Raw genomic sequence first — 21,521 nt, forward strand, 5'->3', positions numbered from 1 at the left:
CTGGGGTCTTTGGTTTCATCTTGTGTCCTAAACCTCAGTGGACAGAACATTTGTCCTGCCGTCTCTGTTAAAACCATCAGAACTTAACAATCACTCAATCCATCATGTGTTAAATACTGCAACACACACTCAATACACAAACAGTGCATTAAAATGTGGATCCAATATATTCATCCATTAATGAGTGGTGCAGGCATCATTATTAATCATCATTAGGACTAAAGATGCACAATCAAAAATTATTTACCAGACATAGCACTCACAAAGAACACATTTTAACCAAGTAAACTACAAACAAATGACTAAACAAATTAAATTAAAACTATATAGCGCCACCTAGTGAACATTATCTACAGTAATGCTGTAGCACAGAGGCCTCAGGGAATCTTAAAGTGATAGTTCACACAGAAATAATAATTCTGTCATCATTTATGAGTTTCTTGACTGTGACTGGTTTACTTTAAAGAGATAAAGTTTTCTCCTCTTTCTCTCAGGACACAGAACAATGTGAAAAGACCAGAATATGTGACTAGCTTTCTTTATTCCTTTTCCTCAAAACGATGACCTTATTTTATTACTTCATATCAGCATCATCAGATATTAAACAGTCCTATATTTTATTTGAAGATGTATATAACTGTATCAATAAAAAATTAGCATTTAAATGAATCTGATGTGTGTTGAAATTTGTCTATTATTCTATTATATTGTTATGGTTAAACATTAGACATGGTAACTTGGTAATAGACCTACGATGTTTTCTTCTTCTTCTCCTTTTTTAATTATTTTGTTATTACCATGATCATAATATCATGGTGTTTTTTATGTATACTTTGAAGATCCATAGTGTAGTGTATGAATATGGTAATCATACAGTTCTGATATATATTGAGGTATTATCATCTGATTTACCACAGTATTATCACAGCTTTTATCACAGCAATTAGACACAGCTTTGATAATTTATTAATATTATCATAATATGGCTGATTTTGATAAAAAAAAAAATACAGACACTTTCACTTTGTCAGGTTGAGATGGAGAAAACAATGGCATGAATAATTATGAAAAATTGAAAATAAAATTGTTAAACCAGCATTATATTTTTAATTTGCAATTATAGCTAGAAATATAGATTTTAACAATGAAAAACAAATGATGAAAAAAATAGCAAAACATGATTAGATTTTTAATTATAGAAATCATTTTCATTGTGTATTTCATATTAGGGCTGTAAATTCATTTATTGTGTTTGACAGGAGTGATGATCAGTGGAGTTGAGTTTTTTCCTCCATCATTAAGGCACGGGCTAAAATATGGATAGAGTTTCCCAGTGAAAGACTGATCAGTGAAAGAGTAGAGATGAGAGCTGGACTCCACATCATAAAAGGAGACCAGACCCTCCTCATAATCCACAAACACACCGACCCGCTGCGGCTTCACTCTCACACACAGAGAGACAAGAGGATCCTCACAGGCTTTATATTCATTCTCATTCCTCAGCCACACAGTCCAGCATCCATTACTGGGAGTCAGTGTGATCTCTCCCTTCCTGTTAATGGATTCTCTGGCCACTCCTAAAGTCCAGTCAGTCTTTCCCTTCACCTGCACCTCAAAATAAAATCTCCCTGAGGAGAATCCCTCCTTTCCCAGGACAATTGCATATTTATCAAATCTCTCTGGTTTGTCTGGGAGTTTCTGTCTAATGTCTCCATGTCTCACTTGTTTTCCATCATCAGACAGGATGAGTTTAGGATGAGCTGTATCAGGATCCAGAGTCACATCCACTGAGAAAACAGAGAATATGAATCACAAATTTACAATACAGATATTTAGTGATGATGTTTGTAATATGTAATCAGTGTTTAATCATACTGTCGGTCAGTGATGAAGCTGTGAGTATCTGAATGTAATCTAGTGTAGTGCAGACAGCACACTGTACCTGCATACTGCTGTATCCTCTTCAGTTCTGTAGAGACACATGACAATAAAACACCATCAGATCTTTGACATGTTTATGTGTGAATTATAGACAAGATTTAAGGTTATATTTAAAGAATTGTGAACAACATCATGTTTTATCTGATCAATGTTTCTCTGCTGATATTTAGAGAATCCCTGAACTCCTATTGTGTTTGAGCTCGAAATATTCCTCCTTTTCAGAACATCTTTGGGAATGTTTTGTGAAACATTTTATGACATTTTTATTTTAGATATTGTTATGCCTAATGTTATTCATCTCAGTTTTGGAGTGTATTAGTGTTGTGGTTATTCAGCAAAGACAACACTATAAAAATAACCTTAGAGAAAGTGAAAATGAAGCCCAGCACTGCGAAGCTGTTTGATACAGGTCAGAAATATTCCTCTAAAAAAGAACAAATCTGCATCTTAAATTCATGATGTCTATGATTTGATTTTCTTCTGCTAAACTGATTTTATCTGACACATAATCACAACATTTAGATGAAACAGCTGAAAAGACTGAAAATGGCAGAAAATGAATGTTTCTTTCTGTAGTTTCTCATCTAAAAGTGTTCACAGATTTACTAAAGCCTCAAGGTTCTGGTTACAGTGATGAAGCTTCTAGTACAAGATGAATTTACTGCATGTTTCCTGAAATTAGAGATGAATATGACCTGCTCTCTTCAAGAAGAACTGTGATGATAATGAGACACACACACACGATCACACACTTCTCTTATTTCAGCTTTAACAGACTCATTCTTCATTACTGATATTAAAAGATGATAAATATATGTATCTGTACGGTGTATTTGATATTGCTGTACCAGTTAGCGTGAGTTTCTCCTGTAGAGAGTCCTGCAGTTTAGTCAGAGCTCTCCTCAGAGTCTCCAGACTCTCATCAGTCTTCACACTGATCTCAGACCAGTTCCTGGTGTTTCTAGAGCTGCACAGGGATGAGTAAATCTACAGCAGGAGAGAGGAGAAATCCTTCAGCATGGGGAGTGTTATGGTGTCATATACTGCATTATCATTGATCAGAGAGATGTTGACTGACCTGTAGGAGGTGGAGGTGATCTTCAGTGTGTGAGAGCTGCTCCAGCTCAGTGTTTCTCATCTTTAGCTCAGTGATCTCCTGCTCCAGCTCTTCAATGAGCTCTTCCTCCTGTTTCTCTGCTGCTTTCTGCTGCTCCTCCATCATCTCCAGCAGTTCAGTCTGACATCTCTCAATGGAGCGGATGAGATCAGTGAAGAGCTCCACACGGGCTGCTTTCTCCTTCTCTGTGTTTCTCTGCTCAACCAGGACAATCAACACATTATTAGTGGCGTTTGTTAAGAGAAGAATCAGTGTTATTATTTCTCATACTTCAGTGTTTTTAGGCGGTTTTCAAAATCCCTCATTCTGCCCCGTTTGCACTGAATGATTCCTCAAATCATGTGTGTTGTTGAGGAGAGATGTGTTATTACTTTACTAAGTGATCAGGGAATCACAGACGTGTCGATATTCAGACCAGCAGTGTGACTGTGAGTGTGAAATTGCTTTTATACAACAATTCAATAAACAATGATAGATATTAAAATAAAAATTAATTTAATTATTTTAAACTCACTTTTCTGACTTCTGCTGAGTGTTTGACGTCTTGAATCTTCTTGATTCTGTCCTGGATCATCTGCTGTGTGTCTTTCTGTGTCTTCATCAGTTGAGTCTATAGACAGAGAACAACACACAATATGTTTTCATGACTGATTCATTTATATTAAAGAACGTGATTCCTCATGATAAGAGCCATTTAAAATCAGTTTGTCAGTAACTTCTACCTTCTTCTCTTCACTCTCCTCTTCTAAAGAAACAGTGTTGTGGTTTTTGTGATCTCCGTCAGTGCAGGACAGACACACACATGTCTGATCATCTCTACAGAACAGCTCCAGAGGTCTCTCATGTTTCTGACATATATAGTCCTCCAGATTACTCACAGGATTGATCAGTTTGTGTTTCTTTAAACCTGCCACTCTCGAATGAGGCTCCAGGTGAGTTTCACAGTAAGAGCTCTGACACACCAGACACGACTTCAGGGCTTTCAGCTTTCTTTCCTCACAGAAGTCACACAGAACTTCAGCTTTTTTCAGAACTTCGGGTTTTTTCTCAGGACTTTTCTTTTTATAGTGAACTACGAGCTCTCGGAGTGTGGTGTTAATCTTGAGATCAGGTCTGTGCTTGAATGTTTCTTTACAATATGGACAGTTGCAGGTCTGGCTGTTGTCCCAGCACTTATTCAGACAGGTCTTGCAGAAGTTGTGTCCACATGAAGTGGTGACTGGATCAGTGAACACGTCCAGACATATAGAGCACTGAAGCTCCTCAGTCAGTGGACCGCTGGAGGAAGACATCGCTGGAGAGAGAAATGATGAAGATAAATCACCTGCACTACTAGTCTAAAGTTTGGAAACACATTTGACTTTCTGATTTAATGACTTTTGCTTGAAGGACTTAAATAACAATAATTATTATTATTATTAGCCTTATTATAAATGGACTCATTTAATACTGTTTATAAAGAATCCCATGATGCACCTCATGAAGTTGGTTGAATGTAAAGAATGTCTAGAGACAAAGAGTGACGTCTTTGAGGAAACTCAAATATATTAGAGATCATGTACAGTCAGCTGGTCATTACTGCTAAATGAACCCAGACAAGCTGATCAGAACCCTAATGTGAAGCTCATTACACGAACACTTACTGTACCAAATATATAAATACACGAAGGAGCAATATTGATTTGAAATCTTGATTGTAAATGATTTTATTATCTGCTGCTGTACACTCCTGAACTACATATTAAATATTATGAGAAGAGTGAAAGTTATTCATGCACTAATTCATTCTTCTTGTTTTTTTAATTTTTTGTTTATTGACTTACATGGACGTGTTTCCTCAATACTCCGTCTCCTGGTTTTTCTTGCTTGTGTTGATGTTGGTGAAGATTCTGCCATTGTTCTTCCCTCTTCGTTTTCAAGAATAGAAATGTTATTGAATGATCAATGAACTTATAAGAAACATCTAAGCCTATATTTGCCCCTAATGTGTATTTAGTCACTGAGGTTTAAATGAAATCTTACCTCGAGTCCGGCTTAGTTTTACTTATTCATCATAATATTATTTCAAGTCAAATTTATAATTTATATCAAACTGGTTAAAATGAATGTAAGAATTTATAGTGAGGGAAACACAATAATTCATTTTAAATTCAGTAAGAAACCCATAAACTTACAGAACTGAACTTTGACCTGCTCTTTTGATAACTTCTTTTTTTTAAGTAAACTAAAGTACAAAGTACAAGTGATATATTTTCCAACAAAACTATATATATACACATCTCTTCACAAAATACATTATATAGTCAAGTGTAGTTTTGATCTAGTTTATTATAAAAGTGATTTTCATCTGCAGTTTAGCAGGTTTGTGTTCAGTGAATCTGCAGGTCATTTACTTCCTGTTTCTTTAGTCTTTCTGCCATGTGACAAAATGACAGAAACACCAAACTTTGCTTTACAAACAATCAAATGACATATTTAAATACAATTCTGATACCATTTCAGTGCAGTGAACAACTAAAATAGTTGAGTATTTGATATGCTTAAACCTGGTTCTGTTCAACTTATTCCAGTTCGACATAACCTACTAAACCAGTTCACTTCCATTAGAAACCTGTTCAGCACAATCTCTCTTATATTTCTATCTCTTACCTGTGAGGATCAGATGTGTCCACAAGACTCTTTGAACGGATCAATAAATATTCTGTAGTTTAAAGAGGTTGATCGTTTCAGGAGTCCATATTGTTGTTGATCAAGTTAGTTTCACTTTCTCTGAATCTCTCTGAACTACAGTGATGTCAGAGCTCTGAGTGCCCCGCCCACACCCGATTGTATTGGCTTATAATACAGCAATCTTATTGGCGTAGACGCTTGAGGCATGAGCATGCGCATTCCTTTATGTACGAATTTATGAATTATCTACTATGCTGTTTAGCTACAGAAATATTAAGTGATAACCATGGCGATTTCAGTAACGATCAAGTGGATAATGTTTTGATGAATTTACACGAATCAAGTTAGATTAAGTTACTGTCAAAATTTACTTGTAAAGCGCATCATTTCACATCGTTTCAAAGCAGCTTTACAAAAAGTCATATTGTAAGCTTTAATACTGAGCAGTTTTAGGGCTGCCAATTTATGGAAAGGAAAATAAGGGACAATCGTGGTAATTATAGGAAAATAAGGGACGGAATAAGGGACACTCAAAATATTTGTACTGTACCACACAGTGCATATCATTTCAGAATTTGCAGTTAAATAGCCTATGTGTACAAAAGATGTATTAAAGGTTCTCAGACAAACACATTTGGGTAATTTCATGGAAAAAGCAACCACATTTCAGAAACTTTCCAGGCTCAAATTTTTTATTTTGTTAAAAAAAATGTTTTGAAGAAAGACAAACATAAATGAAGAAGAAAGCCACAATATTTCACAAATATTTCATATTTCACAAAAGCCACCATTTTCACCTGAGATTTGGAGCCAGATTACAGGGGGGTTAAAATGACTTAAGAACCACCATTATTTTACTTTTACACAGAGATTGGTAGGTCTATTTAGCTAAATCGGTTGACTTTAGCCATCTTTGTTTCATTATATATGCCAACGGTGACATTTTTAAAATGGGAAAAAGCACTACTTTTTGTTTTTTGCCCAAAATTTACATGCCTGCTGCAACTCATTTTAAAAATATCTTAATATCCTTTTAGATTCTAATTCTTAACCAACTTTTATTTTGGTTTCTTACTTTTTAAGGCCAAATATGGTTCATTTTAAGTCCCAATTTATAGGGATGTTAATGTGGCTCCATGAGTAAATTAGTACACATTTTCAATGGTCGCACATTTTCTGAAGAACAAATTAAACTAGAAATGTATCTTGTTATTTTTTCTATCAACACAATTGAACATTACTGAGTGTCATAAATAGTATTTTTCCATAGTTTGTGTGCCTGTAACTCTAAAAGTAACAAATATATCTTAATATCCTTCTATACTCTCATTCTTAATAACATTTTCTCTTGTAATCTTCAATTTAAAGGCCCTATATTGTTCAATCCCATAGATATAATGTGGCTCCATGTTCAAATTGTTGAATTTTCCCCATTTTCAATATATAGCAACACCAACAGATTTTGCTATTTCATCAACCTCTATTCAAAACAATAAACATAAAAGTTATTTTTTTTTTTCTTGTCAGGAAGATACATAGATGGCATAAAATTAAGCACAATAACTGAACGTCTTTGAAATTATGAAATTACAGCAAAAAAATAAAAAAAATAAAAACTAGGCCTAAATGTTTCTGCAACCATGCGGCTATAAATAAATGAAAAGAGCATACTTTCCAGATAAAGAGAACTTAGATGATTAGTATGGGCTGCTTCTGGTGCTTGAGATTGTATTAGTTATTTTGTGTTTCAATAACGATCGAGGTCCATCCAAGTAGAATACGGTACAAGTTATTTTAATGTAAAATGTTTTTCTCTATTTAACATTAACTTACAATAGTGAAATATTTTTGATCACGTCTTCTGTCAGGTGGTGGAAAGAAAACATCCAAAATACACTTTTAATTGTAGACTTTATTTAAATCTCTAGATTTCAATTACAATTCATATCTTTAAAATTTGCTTTTTTAAAATGAGTTTCTCCTCCAGTTCAGCAGCACTTACACACACCAAACATTACAGTTTTATTCATATCTATATTCTGAAGGTTTTTACAGAGAGGTTTGTTCATATATCATTTGTCTGATATGTTACAACAATTTATTCCTAAAAACATGGTGAAAATGTATTTATTGACAGTATTGGCTGATTTATGGAGTGATAAAAAGAGAAATCCTAAATCCCCTCTCTAAAAACCTTTAATTCTAATGTCAACAAAATGAAACAAGAATTTTGCACCTGACTTCATCCAATATTCAGATTTTTGTTTTGGAATTTATGCAAATGAGTGCATAGTTAATTAGAAAACGCCTCATTTGCATATTTAAACATAATATTTCAAAAAAACTTACAAAAATGTTTGGAATTATTAATGTAATCAGTCAACACAGGAAGTATGGTGATATTTATTATTGTTAAAATTTTACCCTATTTATGTGTCTTTCAGAATTGTTCACTGAAATGTTCTTTGGCAAAGGTTCTTCTTTTCACTGTGAAAACCCCCTTTGGAAACTTTACTTTTAAGAGTGTAAACTACACACATCTGAAGATTAATCTAAAACTGAGTATTTCTGCTTTATTTCACTGCCAACCTCGTTAAGTTGTACGCAGTGAATGACAGTGTGTTTGGTCTCGTCTCTTCCAGATCTTGGTTCAGGGTGGCGTTACGTACAGAGACGAGCCCTGGCATAAAGAATGTTTCTTGTGTTCGGGTTGTAAAGTCCAGCTGGCCGGACAGCCTTTCACAACGCAGGGTGAAGATCCGTTCTGTGTGAAGTGCTTCAGTAACCTGTACGCCCAAACATGTGCCGCCTGCGACAAACCCATCACAGGTCAGTGTGTGTTAATGTGTCCTTATAACAAGAGCGCTCTTCATTAGCAGTTCCTTCAGCTGAGAACAGAAACACTGTCAGAAACAAGAGACAGTTGGCACATAAACAGGGTCGTGTGTTTGGAGGCTGTTGAGTGTGTGTGAATAAAGTTCTGCTTGTTCATCGGGGACTCAAGAGTCTCTCATCCACCGGGTCATGACCTATGAGAATATAATATCTAACTCAAATATCAATATCAAATATCTCACTGTTTATATGTTTTAACCTTAGTGTATCATATTTGATACGCACATTTCTAAAACATTATCAAAACTTTGCTGAAAACTTGTACACAATCTATTACATCATCTATTGTATGAGTGATAGTTTATACATTTTAGCAAGTAAAAGGCCTTTTAGTGTAAATTTAACTATAACGTCCCCCTTCAGGTCGTGATTTACGTCTTTTTGCTGTGAAATCTAAGAATAAGTAAATGTAAGAATAATGTTTATATTGTTATTAATATTTCAAGATAAACTGGACTGAAGCAACTTTTATTTGTTACATTTATTTGTTCATCTCTCAGTCATCATTGTATTGCATTATACGTTTTGCCTCCCACAATAAAAACTACAGAGATTTGATCATAAAACTAAGCATTTAAATATCATCTAACTAAGACATTACTGGGAGATATTGAGTGACAACTGATTTTTACATGCATTTCATGCAGTCCGCTATACTGTTATAAAGATCTCAATGATTTACATTACAAACAATCAGAATTTCATCCATTTATGGGGCATATAAATATCAGCAACAACAAATTGCATGTTTTTCCTCAGTTTGGACCTTTGAATAAAATTGAGGTGTTTTTTTTTTCCAACAACTATATGAGCTTCATATTCTCACTAATCATACTATTAGACATAAAATCGTGTCGAATATGACATAAAAAAAGCACATATCCCCCCCAAAAAAATGTCCATTTAAAAAGTTTATATATATATATAGTACATCAATTTATTTAGATTTTCTCATCCTCATGTCGGTCCAAACCCCAATGACTTCTTCTATGGAAATCAAAAGAAGATATTACGCAGAATGTCCATGTTGCTCTTTTTCATTTAATGAAAGTGAATGGAGACTGGGGCTGTCAAGCTCCACACATAAAAAAATTAAAAAAGTAGTCAAGCAAAACATGACTTAAACATAACATACAAGTTGCATAAACCATGTTGTTGTTTTTTTGTCATTTATAAAAAGGTCCACAGCCAACGCTATCTCACGACCAATTCGTACGAATGATAAAAAGTTGGCTAATTCGTACGACCTCACTCGTACGAATTTGTACGATTTGTCTAAACCCACGTGATGGGTAGGTTTAGGGGCGGGGTCAGGGGTAGGTCATTCGAATGAATTCATACGAATTGGCCAATTCGTAAAATATGTTCGATTTTGCAAAAATCTTACTAATTCGTACGAGTCAGTTCGTATGAATTCGTACGAATAAGCCACCTCGTAGAATTTGTACGTTTTCCCGTCCCCATTCACTTTCATTATGTCTATAAGAACTTCTTTTGTTGCACAGAAGTAAGCAATATAAGTTTGGAACAACATTGAGTAAGTCATCTTTAGCAGAACAACGCTGTAAAAAAATCCATAAAAAAGAGAAAAGTTCTGTTTACAGTTAAGTTTACAGACATTTCTGTTAACCACACATCACAACACAATGCAATGCATAATTCAAAACACGGGTAAAACACTGTGAAACATTGATAAGGAATATTCCTTCATTAACACATTGTGCCATATTTTTACAGACTTTTCTTAGAGTGCATCCTTATCAATGTTTATTAACAATTTAAATGATGTTCATATGAAATGATGATAATGTTGTTATAGAGATTTTAGAAACGGCTGCTCAAAATGAAACTCCTCTCAATGTTTTTGTCAGGTTTTGGAGAAGGGAAGTGTCGTTTGAGGATCGTCAGTGGCATCAGTCGTGTTTTAAGTGTTCTGAGTGTTCGGTGTCTCTGGTCGGCGCTGGATTCTTCCCCGACGGGACAAAGATTATCTGCAAAAACTGCAATGCCAAATAATTCAAAACTGCTTCAGTAGATGTGCTGAAGAACAGAGCGCTGTGTGATAGACACACATTTATGAAACGTTTGACACCATGTATGATATACATGATATACATTTAGGTGTTTCATTCTCCCAAATCTGTATGTTAAAAATCTCTAAACTAGAACAACACATTAGATTGTGTAAATGTATTTCACAGTTTAAATGATAAACTCAAATCATTTGAAGCGAACGTGTTTCGTGCCAAAGTGACTCAGTTTTGATTTTACGTTTGAGTAATTTTCCATGTGTTTGCATTAACATCAGGCCTTTAAATTCCCTCCAACAGCAACATTCCTCAATGAAACTTACATCTGAACAAAACACACACTGAGTGTTAATATGTGAGGTGTGTGTTCAGCGAGACAGGATTGAATCATGTAATGATGCATTAGAATGTGGACAGAAAATGTTGTTTGTATTAAACAGTGAATTTTACAGTGCACTATTTTAATGCACATGAATTAGTGTTTTATCCATTCATTTTAATAATTCTCAAATGAAATATTCACATATTAATTATGATTTAACAGATGGCTTCCTATCCTGTTGCTTTCAAAAGAATACTTTTAACTTTGTTTTTAAATGTTTGATGTATTTTTACATATGAATGGCTTCTGTAAAACTGCTCCTGTGTTTCCTTTCATAAAATGTTTGTTACATAATAAACAACAACTTTCAAATATTTGAGGTTCAGTAAAATTATGTTTCTATTTGTTTTAACTATACATGTATATACATTTCTGAGACAAAATGTCTGATAAAATATGCAGTTTAATATAAGAATATAAGGTTATGGAAATCCTGCATATCCTATATAACTCAACCCTAACATCTCTAATCATGAATAAACCCTTCATGTGAAGGTTTTAAATTGTAATTTTAATTTACTCATTTTTACCAGATGCCAAATTTCTGACAGTTTATTTTATTTTATTTTTTTACCTTAAATAAAGGCATGTAAAACTAAAAGATGACGATGGAACATGTAATTGGTAATGACTGATGGCAGAATTACAGGTTTCTCACTGCAGGATGTTGAAGCTCAAAGATCAGGAAGTTCAGGAACTTTAGTGTGGATTTGCTGAATCCAACAGGCCAATACTTGAAGAACGACACAATCACTGTGATCAGACACACACACATCCAGTGGAAAAGATGGACTGATGGAGACACTGAGTTCCTTAAAAGCTAAGGTCTGTGATAATGAAGTTTAATGATAATGCAGCTTATTGGTTTGACATTTTGTTAATGACAGCCATATACATTTGATGTACAAATAGACCTACTTTACACAAAATATGAGGATTAAAAACATCACATTGCAGAAATAATCTTTCCAAACCCCTTTATAAACATAATCTGCAGCCATTGGTTTAAGAAATGCTCATGACTCTTCCGTTAGATGCAGTCGACTCTGTTTATGGAAATATGAAAATTGTGTCTTTGTCCCAGGAGAGACTCCGGGTCCCATTAAAGCCGTTCTCTGGGGTCTTTGGTTTCATCTTGTGTCCTAAACCTCAGTGGACAGAACATTTGTCCTGCCGTCTCTGTTAAAACCATCAGAACTTAACAATCACTCAATCCATCATGTGTTAAATACTGCAACACACACTCAATACACAAACAGTGCATTAAAATGTGGATCCAATATATTCATCCATTAATGAGTGGTGCAGGCATCATTATTGATCATCATTAGGACTAAAGATGCACAATCAAAAATTATTTACCAGACATAGCACTCACAAAGAACACATTTTAACCAAGTAAACTAAATAAAACAAAATGACTGAACAAATTAAATTAAAACTATATAGCGCCACCTAGTGAACATAATCTACAGTAATGCTGTAGCACAGAGGCCTCAGAGAATCTTAAAGTGATAGTTCACACAGAAATAATAATTCTGTCATCATTTATGAGTTTCTTGACTGTGACTGGTTTACTTTAAAGAGATAAAGTTTTCTACTCTTTCTCTCAGGACACAGAACAATGTGAAAAGACCAGAATATGTGACTTGCTTTCTATATTCCTTTTCCTCAAAACGATGACCTTATTTTATTACTTCATATCAGCACCATCAGATATTTAACAGTCCTATATTTTATTTGAATATGTATATAACTGTATCAATAAAAAATTAGCATTTAAATGAATCTGATGTGTGTTGAAATGTGTCTATTATTCTATTCTATTGTTATGGTTAAACATTAGACATGGTAACTTGGTAATAGACCTACAATGTCTTCTTCTTCTTCTTCTTCTTCTTCTCCTTTTTAATTTTTTTGTTATTACCATGATCATAATATCATGGTGTTTTTTATGTATACTTTGAAGATCCATAGTGTAGTGTATGAATATGGTAATCATACAGTTCTGATATATATTGAGGTATTACCATCTGATTTACCACAGTATTATCACAGCTTTTATCACAGCAATTAGACACAGCTTTGATAATTTATTAATATTATCATAATATGGTTGATTTTGATGTAAAAAACAAAAATACAGACACTTTCACTTTGTCACGTTGAGATGGGAGAAAACAACGGCATGAATAATTATGAAAAATTGAAAATAAAATTGTTAAACCAGCAATATATTTTTAATTTGCAATTATAGCTAGAATTATAGATTTTAACAATGAAAAACAAATGATGAAAAAATAGCAAAACATGATTAGATTTTTAATTATAGAAATCATTTTCATTGTGTATTTCATATTAGGGCTGTAAATTCATTTATTGTGTTTGACAGGTGTGATGATCAGTGGAGTTGAGTTTTTACCTCCATCATTAAGGCCCGGGTAAAAATATGGATAGAGTTTCCCAGTGAAAGACTGATCAGTGAAAGAGTAGAGATGAGAGCTGGACTCCACATCATAAAAGGAGACCAGACCCTCCTCATAATCCACAAACACACCGACCCGCTGCGGCTTCACTCTCACACACAGAGAGACAGCAGGATCAGCACCGGCTTTATATTCATTCCCATTCATCAGCCGCACAGTCCAGTATCCATTACTGGGACTCAGTGTGATCTGTCCCTTCCTGTTAATGGAATCTTTGGCCACTCCTAAATCCCAGTCAGTCTTTCCCTTCACCTGCACCTCAAAATAAAATCTCCCTGAGGAGAATCCCTCCTTTCCCAGGACACAGGGACACTGATCAAATCTCTGTGGTTTGTCTGGGAGTTTCTGTCTAATGTCTCCATGTCTCACTTGTTTTCCATCATCAGACAGGATGAGTTCAGGATGAGCTGTATCAGGATCCAGAGTCACATCCACTGAGAAAACAGAGAATATAAATCACAAATTCACAATACAGATATTTAGTGATGATGTGTGTAATATGTAATCAGTGTTTAATCATACTGTCGGTCAGTGATGAAGCTGTGAGTATCTGAATGTAATCTAGTGTAGTGCAGACAGCACACTGTACCTGCATACTGCTGTCTCCTCTTCAGTTCTGTAGAGACTAATGACAATAAAACACCATCAGATCTTTGACATGTTTATGTGTGAATTATAGACAAGATTTAAGGATATATTTAAAGAATTGTGAACAACATCATGTTTTATCTGATCAATGTTTCTCTGCTGATATTTAGAGAATCCCTGAACTCCTATTGTGTTTGAGCTCGAAATATTCCTCCTTTTTAGAGCATCTTTGGGAATGTTTTGTGAACATTTTATGACATGTTTATTTTAGATATTGTTATGCCTAATATTATTCATCTCAGTTTTGGAGTGTATTAGTGTTGTGGTTATTCAGCAAAGACAACACTATAAAAATAACCTTAGAGAAAGTGAAAATGAAGCCCAGCACTGCGAAGCTGTTTGATACAGGTCAGAAATATTCCTCTAAAAAAGAACAAATCTGCATCTTAAATTCATGATGTCTATGATTTGATTTTCTTCTGCTAAACTGATTTTATCCGACACATAATCACAACATTTAGATGAAACCGCTGAAAAGACTGAAAATGGCAGAAAATGAATGTTTCTTTCTGTTGTTTCTCATCTAAAAGTGTTCACAGATTTACTAAAGCCTCAAGGTTCTGGTTACAGTGATGAAGCTTCTAGTACAATATGAATTTACTGCATGTTTCCTGAAATTAGAGATGAATATGACCTGCTCTCTTCAAGAAGAACTGTGATGATAATGAGACACACACACATGATCACACACTTCTCTTATTTCAGCTTTAACAGACTCATTCTTCATTACTGATATTAAAAGATGATAAATATATGTATCTGTACGGTGTATTTGATATTGCTGTACCAGTTAGCGTGAGTTTCTCCTGTAGAGAGTCCTGCAGTTTAGTCAGAGCTCTCCTCAGAGTCTCCAGACTCTCATCAGTCTTCACACTGATCTCAGACCAGTTCCTGGTGTTTCTAGAGCTGCACAGGGATGAGTAAATCTACAGCAGGAGAGAGGAGAAATCCTTCAGCATGGGGAGTGTTATGGTGTCATATACTGCATTATCATTGATCAGAGAGATGTTGACTGACCTGTAGGAGGTGGAGGTGATCTTCAGTGTGTGAGAGCTGCTCCAGCTCAGTGTTTCTCATCTTTAGCTCAGTGATCTCCTGCTCCAGCTCTTCAATGAGCTCTTCCTCCTGTTTCTCTGCTGCTTTCTGCTGCTCCTCCATCATCTCCAGCAGTTCAGTCTGACATCTCTCAATGGAGCGGATGAGATCAGTGAAGAGCTCCACACGGGCTGCTTTCTCCTTCTCTGTGTTTCTCTGCTCAACCAGGACAATCAACACATTGTTAGTGGCGTTTGTGAAGAGAAGAATCAGTGTTATTATTTCTCATACTTCAGTGTTTTTAGGCGGTTTTCAAAATCCCTCATTCTGCCTCGTTTGCACTGAATGATTCCTCAAATCATGTGTGTTGTTGAGGAGAGATGTGTTATTACTTTACTAAGTGATCAGGGAATCACAGACGTGTCGATATTCAGACCAGCAGTGTGACTGTGTGTGAAATTGCTTTTATACAGCAATTCAATAAACAATGATAGATATTAAAATTAATTTAATTTAATTATTTTAAACTCACTTTTCTGACTTCTGCTGAGTGTTTGACGTCTTGAATCTTCTTGATTCTGTCCTGGATCATCTGCTGTGTGTCTTTCTGTGTCTTCATCAGTTGAGTCTATAGACAGAGAACAACACACAATATGTTTTCATAACTGATTCATTTATATTAAAGAACATGTGATTCCTCATGATAAGAGCCATTTAAAATCAGTTTGTCAGTAACTTCTACCTTCTTCTCTTCACTCTCCTCTTCTAGGGAAACAGTGTTGTGGTTCTGGTGGTCTTTCAAAGCACACATCGTACACACACATGTCTGATCATCTCTACAGAACAGCTCCAGAGGTCTCTCATGTTTCTGACATATATAGTCCTCCAGATTACTCACAGGATTGATCAGTTTGTGTTTCTTTAAACCTGCCACTCTCGAATGAGGCTCCAGGTGAGTTTCACAGTAAGAGCTCTGACACACCAGACACGACTTCAGGGCTTTCAGCTTTCTTTCCTCACAGACGTCACACAGAACTTCAGCTTTTTTCAGAACTTCAGCTTTTTTCAGAACTTCAGCTTTTTTCTCAGGACTTTTCTTTTTACAGTGATCTACGATCTCTCGGAGTGTGGTGTTAATCTTGAGATCAGGTCTGTGCTTGAATGTTTCTTTACAATATGGACAGTTGCAGGTCTGGCTGTTGTCCCAGCACTTATTCAGACAGGTCTTGCAGAAGTTGTGTCCACATGGAGTGCTGACTGGATCAGTGAACACGTCCAGACATATAGAGCACTGAAGCTCCTCAGTCAGTGGACCGCTGGAGGAAGACATCACTGGAGAGAGAAATGAAGAAGATAAATCACCTTCACTAATAGTCTAAAGTTTGGAAACACATTTGACTTTTTGATTTAATGGCTTTTGCTTGAAGGACTTAAATAACAATAATTATTATTATTATTATTATTAGCCTTATTATTATAAATGGGCTCATTTAATACTGTTTATAAAGACTCCCATGATGCACCTCATGAAGTTGGTTGAATGTAAAGAATGTCTAGAGACAAAGAGTGACGTCTTTGAGGAAACTCAAATATATTAGAGATCATGTACAGTCAGCTGGTCATTACTGCTAAATGAACCCAGACAAGCTGATCAGAACCCTAATGTGAAGCTCATTACACAAACACTTACTGTACCAAATAAATATATACACGAAGGAGCAATATTGATTTGAAATCTTGATTGAAATGATTATCATCTGCTGCTGTACACTCCTAAACTACATATTAAATATTATATGAGAAGAGTTAAAGTTATTCATGCACTAAAAATCATTCTTCTTGTTTTTTTTGTTTTTTGTTCATTGACTTACATGGAGGTATAGACTCAATACTCCGTCTCCTGGTTTGTCTTGCTTGTGTTGATGTTGGTGAAGATTCTGCCATTGTTCTTCCCTCTTCGTTTTCAAGAATAGAAATGTTATTGAATGATCAAAGAACTTATAAGAAACATCTAAGCCTATATTTGCTCCTAATGTATATATAATTTCCAACAAAACATATATATATATATACATATCTCTTCACAAAATACATTATATGGTCAAGTTTAGTTTTGATCTAGTTTATTATAAAAGTGATTTTCATCTGCAGTTTAGCAGGTTTGTATTCAGTGAATCTGCAGCTCATTTACTTCCTGTTTCTTTAGTCTTTCTGCCATGTGACAAAATGACAGAAACACCAAACTTTGCTTTGCAAACAATCAAATGGCATATTTAAATACAATTCTGATACCATTTCGGTGCAGTGAACAACTAAAATAGTTAAGTATTTGATATGCTTAAACCTGGTTCTGTTCAACTTATTCCAGTTTGACATAACCCCAACTAAAGATCACTTCCATTAGAAACCTGTTCAGCACAATCTCTCTTATATTTCTATCTCTTACCTGTGAGGATCAGATGTGTCCACAAGACTCTTTGAACGGATCAATAAATATTCTGTAGTTTAAAGAGGTTGATCGTTTCAGGAGTCCATATTGTTGTTGATCAAGTTAGTTTCACTTTCTCTGAATCTCTCTGAACTACAGTGATGTCAGAGCGGTCCGTGTGGATAAAACATCGAACATGTCTGCGTACGTTACTTCAGTGTATGTGTATGCATGATGTAAGCCTACTTTTTTTTCAAGCCCAATGTAACTTAGTGATCAGTGTGGCCTGTCAGTATCTTTTCAGAATTATTTGTCTTGCTTTTATTTTTCTTCAGAGAGACATCTTCTCCAGTATGTTTACAGCGCTCTCTCCAAACCTGCTGGATCCTCCGGTCCTGAGTTCAGTGCAGTGGGTCTGTATGATGACAGACGGATCTCTCACTACAGTAATGAAGAACAAACCTGGAAAAGAGACCGCCAGAGTTCAGAGATCTGGAGAGACACTGAAGAACCAGATGAATCCAAAGACTGGTTTATAAATCTGGTTTATACTCTGGCAAACTGCACAAGATCCAAATGTGACGGTGAGTCTGCTGAGTTCAGCTGTTTTATCAGTGATCAGACCTGTAATATGAGTGTGGACTTACTGTGGCGCACAAAATAACTGGACGTTTAGGTCACACATAAAATATCTGAAAGCTATAACATGACATATCATATCAAGTGTAATGTGTTTCTTCGAAAGTGGTAGCACACTTTTCAAGTAAACATTTGACAAAAAGAGGATTGTTAGATCTAATGTTTATAGACAAAAATGATGACAAACAGTACACTGACTTATGTGATAATGTGATGAATTCTGCCATCAAGAGCACCTGAGAAACTTGCACCTCCACGTTGGCCATTCGTTATTACAACGTATGTCACATTCAAGACTTATAATGTGAACCATAAACCCAACTACATCTGAAATCTAAATGATGTAAATGATTATCATTTATTTATACATGGTATCACACCTTCAATTTATGCGCTACATAAGGCAAACTGAAAGTTTGATTATGATTATCCAGTATACAACTGCTGTATATATGCTGTGATTTTTAGGCCTCCATACACTACAGAGGAGAGTCGGCTGTGAGCTGGATCCAGTGATGAATGTAAAAGCGTTTGATGAGTACGGATATGATGGAGAGGATTTTATTGCCTTGAATTCTGACACGATGCAGTGGATGGAGAAAAATCCAAAGGCAAAAGAAACCAAAATGAAGTGGAACAATCAAAGAGTTTGCAGACTGGTCGTCCAGTCATACCTCAGGACCTGCATGGACTGGATCTCCACGTTTAATAATTCAATAAGCAGTATGTGTTGATCTGATGACTTCAGTCTTTTGAACTTAGTGTTTCATGTCTTTGTATTCAGAATCAAGTGTCTTTTTTTAGACGTAGTAATATTCTTTACTCAAGATGTTTCTTATTGCAGATGCACCAGATGTTCACACGTTTGCCTCTGAAGCTCCTCATGACCGAAGCAAGCTGAATCTGAGCTGTCTGGCCACTGGCTTCTACCCCAAACACATCGAGATGAAGATCACATTGAACAACGCTAGCGTTGAACCCTTCAGCTCTACTGGAGTCAGACCCAATGATGACGAGAGCTTTCAGATGAGAATCAGTGTGGAGATTCACAGAGATGAAGAAGAGAGTTATGAGTGTCACGTCTCTCATAGCAGTCTGACACAGACACTTATAACACAATGGGGTAAATATGAGAGTATGTCCTGTCAGAAGTTAACTTTAATTTGTGACCTCTTTACCTGTATTTGTGATCAAATTTCAGTCTAATTTTCTCTAATTTCTCTAAAGTTTTTTTTTTAAAACTATTTAAAGTAGTTCACCTAAAAATTACATCCTCATGTTGTTTCAAACCTGTATGACTTTCTGTTTTTCTCCAGAACTGAATTATTCTTTTGTCCTTGCAATGAAGTCAATGGGGTGCAAAATAACATTTGACTTTCATTGTGTGGACTAAAGAAAAACACATTCTTCAAAATAACTAATTTTCCTTTAATAAACGTTTTAATAATTTTTTGAAGTGATGCAGATAAACTGCTTTAAAATTCAGTGCCATAAAAGCTTATGAATTATGAAACACAAAACTGAATAATTATGAAGTCAGCATGAGCTAAGCTTAAATTTGTCTAATGTGTATTTTATAATCTCTAGGCCAGATGAACTATAATGGCTCCAGCAGAAGAGAGAACGTCATCTCAGGGTCTCCAGAACGACCGAAGCCTGTTGAGCGAAACCGGTTTCAGTGGCTACTCGGGTCAGTTTGGACTTCGTTTGAGCAAACAGTTTTTTCAGACTCAAAAAAGTGGATCACCTTTTAGTGGTGTTCATCAAAATTTGATACTGGAGTTTAAGTCCAAGAAGGCATTAATGCAGGGTTTTTCCTGCAGGCCGAAGAATCTGTGCTCATGTACAGCAGTGAAGCCAGAAGAGGATCTTCCTACAACAGGTTCTTCCATGAAAACACATCTCAGGGTTTCAAAATAAGAATTTCATTTCACCGCTCTGATCAGGCCAAATAATTTGTAAGCTTTAGTGGTCAATATAGATTACAATTAGTTTTTTATTTTTTATATGGAGCCGGTTGCACCAGCTGCTTAATGCACAAGTACATTGAAATATTTACAAAAGCCTCCGACCAGAACCATATATGTGACCCTTGACCTCAAAACCAGTCACATGGGTCAATTTTTCAGAATTGAGATTTATACATCACATGAAATCTGCATAAACAAGCGTTTCATTGATGTATGGTTTGTTATGATAGGACAATATTTGGCTGAGATACAACTATTGAAAATCTGGAATCTGAGAGTGCAAAAAAATGAGAAACATTGAGAAAATCTCCTTTAAAGTTGTCCATTTATGTTCACGATTGTGCTGCATTCACTCACAAAAATAAATGTTTTATATATTTACGCTAGGAAATTCACAAAATATCTTCATGGTGTTGATCTTTATTTAATATCCTAATGATTTTTGGCATAAAAGAAAAATGGACAATTTTGACCCATACAATGTGTTGGCTATTGCCACAAATATACCCGTGCGAGACTGGTTTTGTGATCCAGGGTCACATTTTGTGTCCGTTTCTTCATATTGTACACAAGAATACTTCCTATATTTCACGGTGTGATCCCGGACAGCACAGCGGCCTCGTTGAGAAGATTCCCGGCCTCCTTCCTGTACTTCGGACTCGTTTCTTTCGCTCTCCGTGCCTCTCGGAGGTTTTCCTTCAGGTTGTCCAGCAGCCTTTTCTTGTCTTGGTGACTGTGATCTGTAGATTCCAGCTGTGTGGTCATGGAGTCCTCCTTCTTCAGAAGCCAGTCGATCATCTCTTGGAGTTTAGTGGCCACGGATATGATGGCTTTGGTGGCTTTGCTCAGCTCGGTGATGTTGTCTTTCGTCATCTTCAGGTCGGTGGGGATTTCGGCCTCTGACCTCACCATCAGAGTGAAGTCATATCCTTTAACCTCCAGACTGATGTAGCAGTTCCCTAACGGGGGGGAAGTGAGACTCAAATGAAGAGGGTACTCGATAATAAAGGAAACAACAGTGAAGGACGTCACTTTATAAATTAAGGTTATAGATTCAGTGTCCGGTATAGGAATGATGAAATCATTTATGATTAACATATCATATATGTTATGTAGACACCAAAATCATATTTACTTTATATAAAAGGAGTATTCTGAATGACTAACTACAATACATAATTCAATGCATAACTATACTAAAAATCTCTAAATAAAATAAAAAATAAATAAAATAAAAAGTCATTTATAAATTATAAATATTTAATACAATACATAAATTA

General features: G+C 35.4%; 2 protein-coding genes across 3 annotated transcripts; one reads left to right on the top strand and one right to left on the bottom strand.

The window, feature by feature from the left end:
* Window positions 1-945: 945 nt before the first annotated feature.
* Window positions 946-17,755, bottom strand: LOC311300155 (uncharacterized protein). The gene is made up of 17 exons (XM_084424288.1): window positions 17,651-17,755; window positions 17,076-17,159; window positions 15,947-16,536; window positions 15,737-15,832; window positions 15,187-15,420; window positions 14,957-15,095; window positions 14,111-14,146; window positions 13,410-13,955; window positions 8,318-8,537; window positions 5,708-5,736; window positions 4,882-4,965; window positions 3,781-4,352; window positions 3,573-3,668; window positions 3,020-3,253; window positions 2,790-2,928; window positions 1,943-1,969; window positions 946-1,787 (listed from the first exon to the last, which is right to left on the bottom strand). Exons 2-17 carry the CDS (start codon window positions 17,146-17,148, stop codon window positions 1,240-1,242), a joined length of 3,663 nt encoding a protein of 1,220 aa, XP_084280414.1. The 5' UTR covers window positions 17,149-17,159; window positions 17,651-17,755; the 3' UTR covers window positions 946-1,239.
* LOC311299507 (zinc-alpha-2-glycoprotein-like) lies at window positions 17,664-20,522 on the top strand. Of its 2 annotated transcripts, none has more exons than XM_084423104.1 (6): window positions 17,664-17,836; window positions 17,968-18,216; window positions 18,740-18,994; window positions 19,116-19,394; window positions 19,859-19,961; window positions 20,095-20,522. In XM_084423104.1, the coding sequence occupies exons 1-6, from the start codon at window positions 17,794-17,796 to the stop codon at window positions 20,189-20,191; spliced, it is 1,026 nt and encodes a 341-aa protein (XP_084279230.1). In that variant the 5' UTR covers window positions 17,664-17,793; the 3' UTR covers window positions 20,192-20,522. The 2 variants fall into 2 exon arrangements, with proteins under 2 accessions (XP_084279230.1, XP_084279229.1); XM_084423103.1 differs by having other exon boundaries at window positions 19,116-19,406; window positions 20,095-20,230.
* Window positions 20,523-21,521: the final 999 nt, after the last annotated feature.

Source organism: Rutilus rutilus (genome assembly GCF_951802725.1).
Source record: "Rutilus rutilus genome assembly, chromosome: 11".
Lineage (NCBI taxonomy): Eukaryota > Metazoa > Chordata > Actinopteri > Cypriniformes > Leuciscidae > Rutilus > Rutilus rutilus.

What these genes read in the sequence shown, in the direction of transcription:
- LOC311300155 (XM_084424288.1), bottom strand. Translation starts at nt 17,148, where the DNA reads ATGGCAGAATCTTCACCAACATCAACACAAGCAAGACAAACCAGGAGA. An exon ending in TATTGAGTCTATACCTCCAT is followed by an intron (nt 16,537 to 17,075) that starts GTAAGTCAATGA and finishes TTCTCTCTCCAG; the next exon opens with TGATGTCTTCCTCCAGCGGT. An exon ending in AGGAGAGTGAAGAGAAGAAG is followed by an intron (nt 15,833 to 15,946) that starts GTAGAAGTTACT and finishes CTCTGTCTATAG; the next exon opens with ACTCAACTGATGAAGACACA.
- LOC311299507 (XM_084423103.1), top strand. Translation starts at nt 17,794, where the DNA reads ATGTCAGAGCGGTCCGTGTGGATAAAACATCGAACATGTCTGC. An exon ending in AAAACATCGAACATGTCTGC is followed by an intron (nt 17,837 to 17,967) that starts GTACGTTACTTC and finishes ATTTTTCTTCAG; the next exon opens with AGAGACATCTTCTCCAGTAT. An exon ending in CGGTTTCAGTGGCTACTCGG is followed by an intron (nt 19,962 to 20,094) that starts GTCAGTTTGGAC and finishes TTTTTCCTGCAG; the next exon opens with GCCGAAGAATCTGTGCTCAT.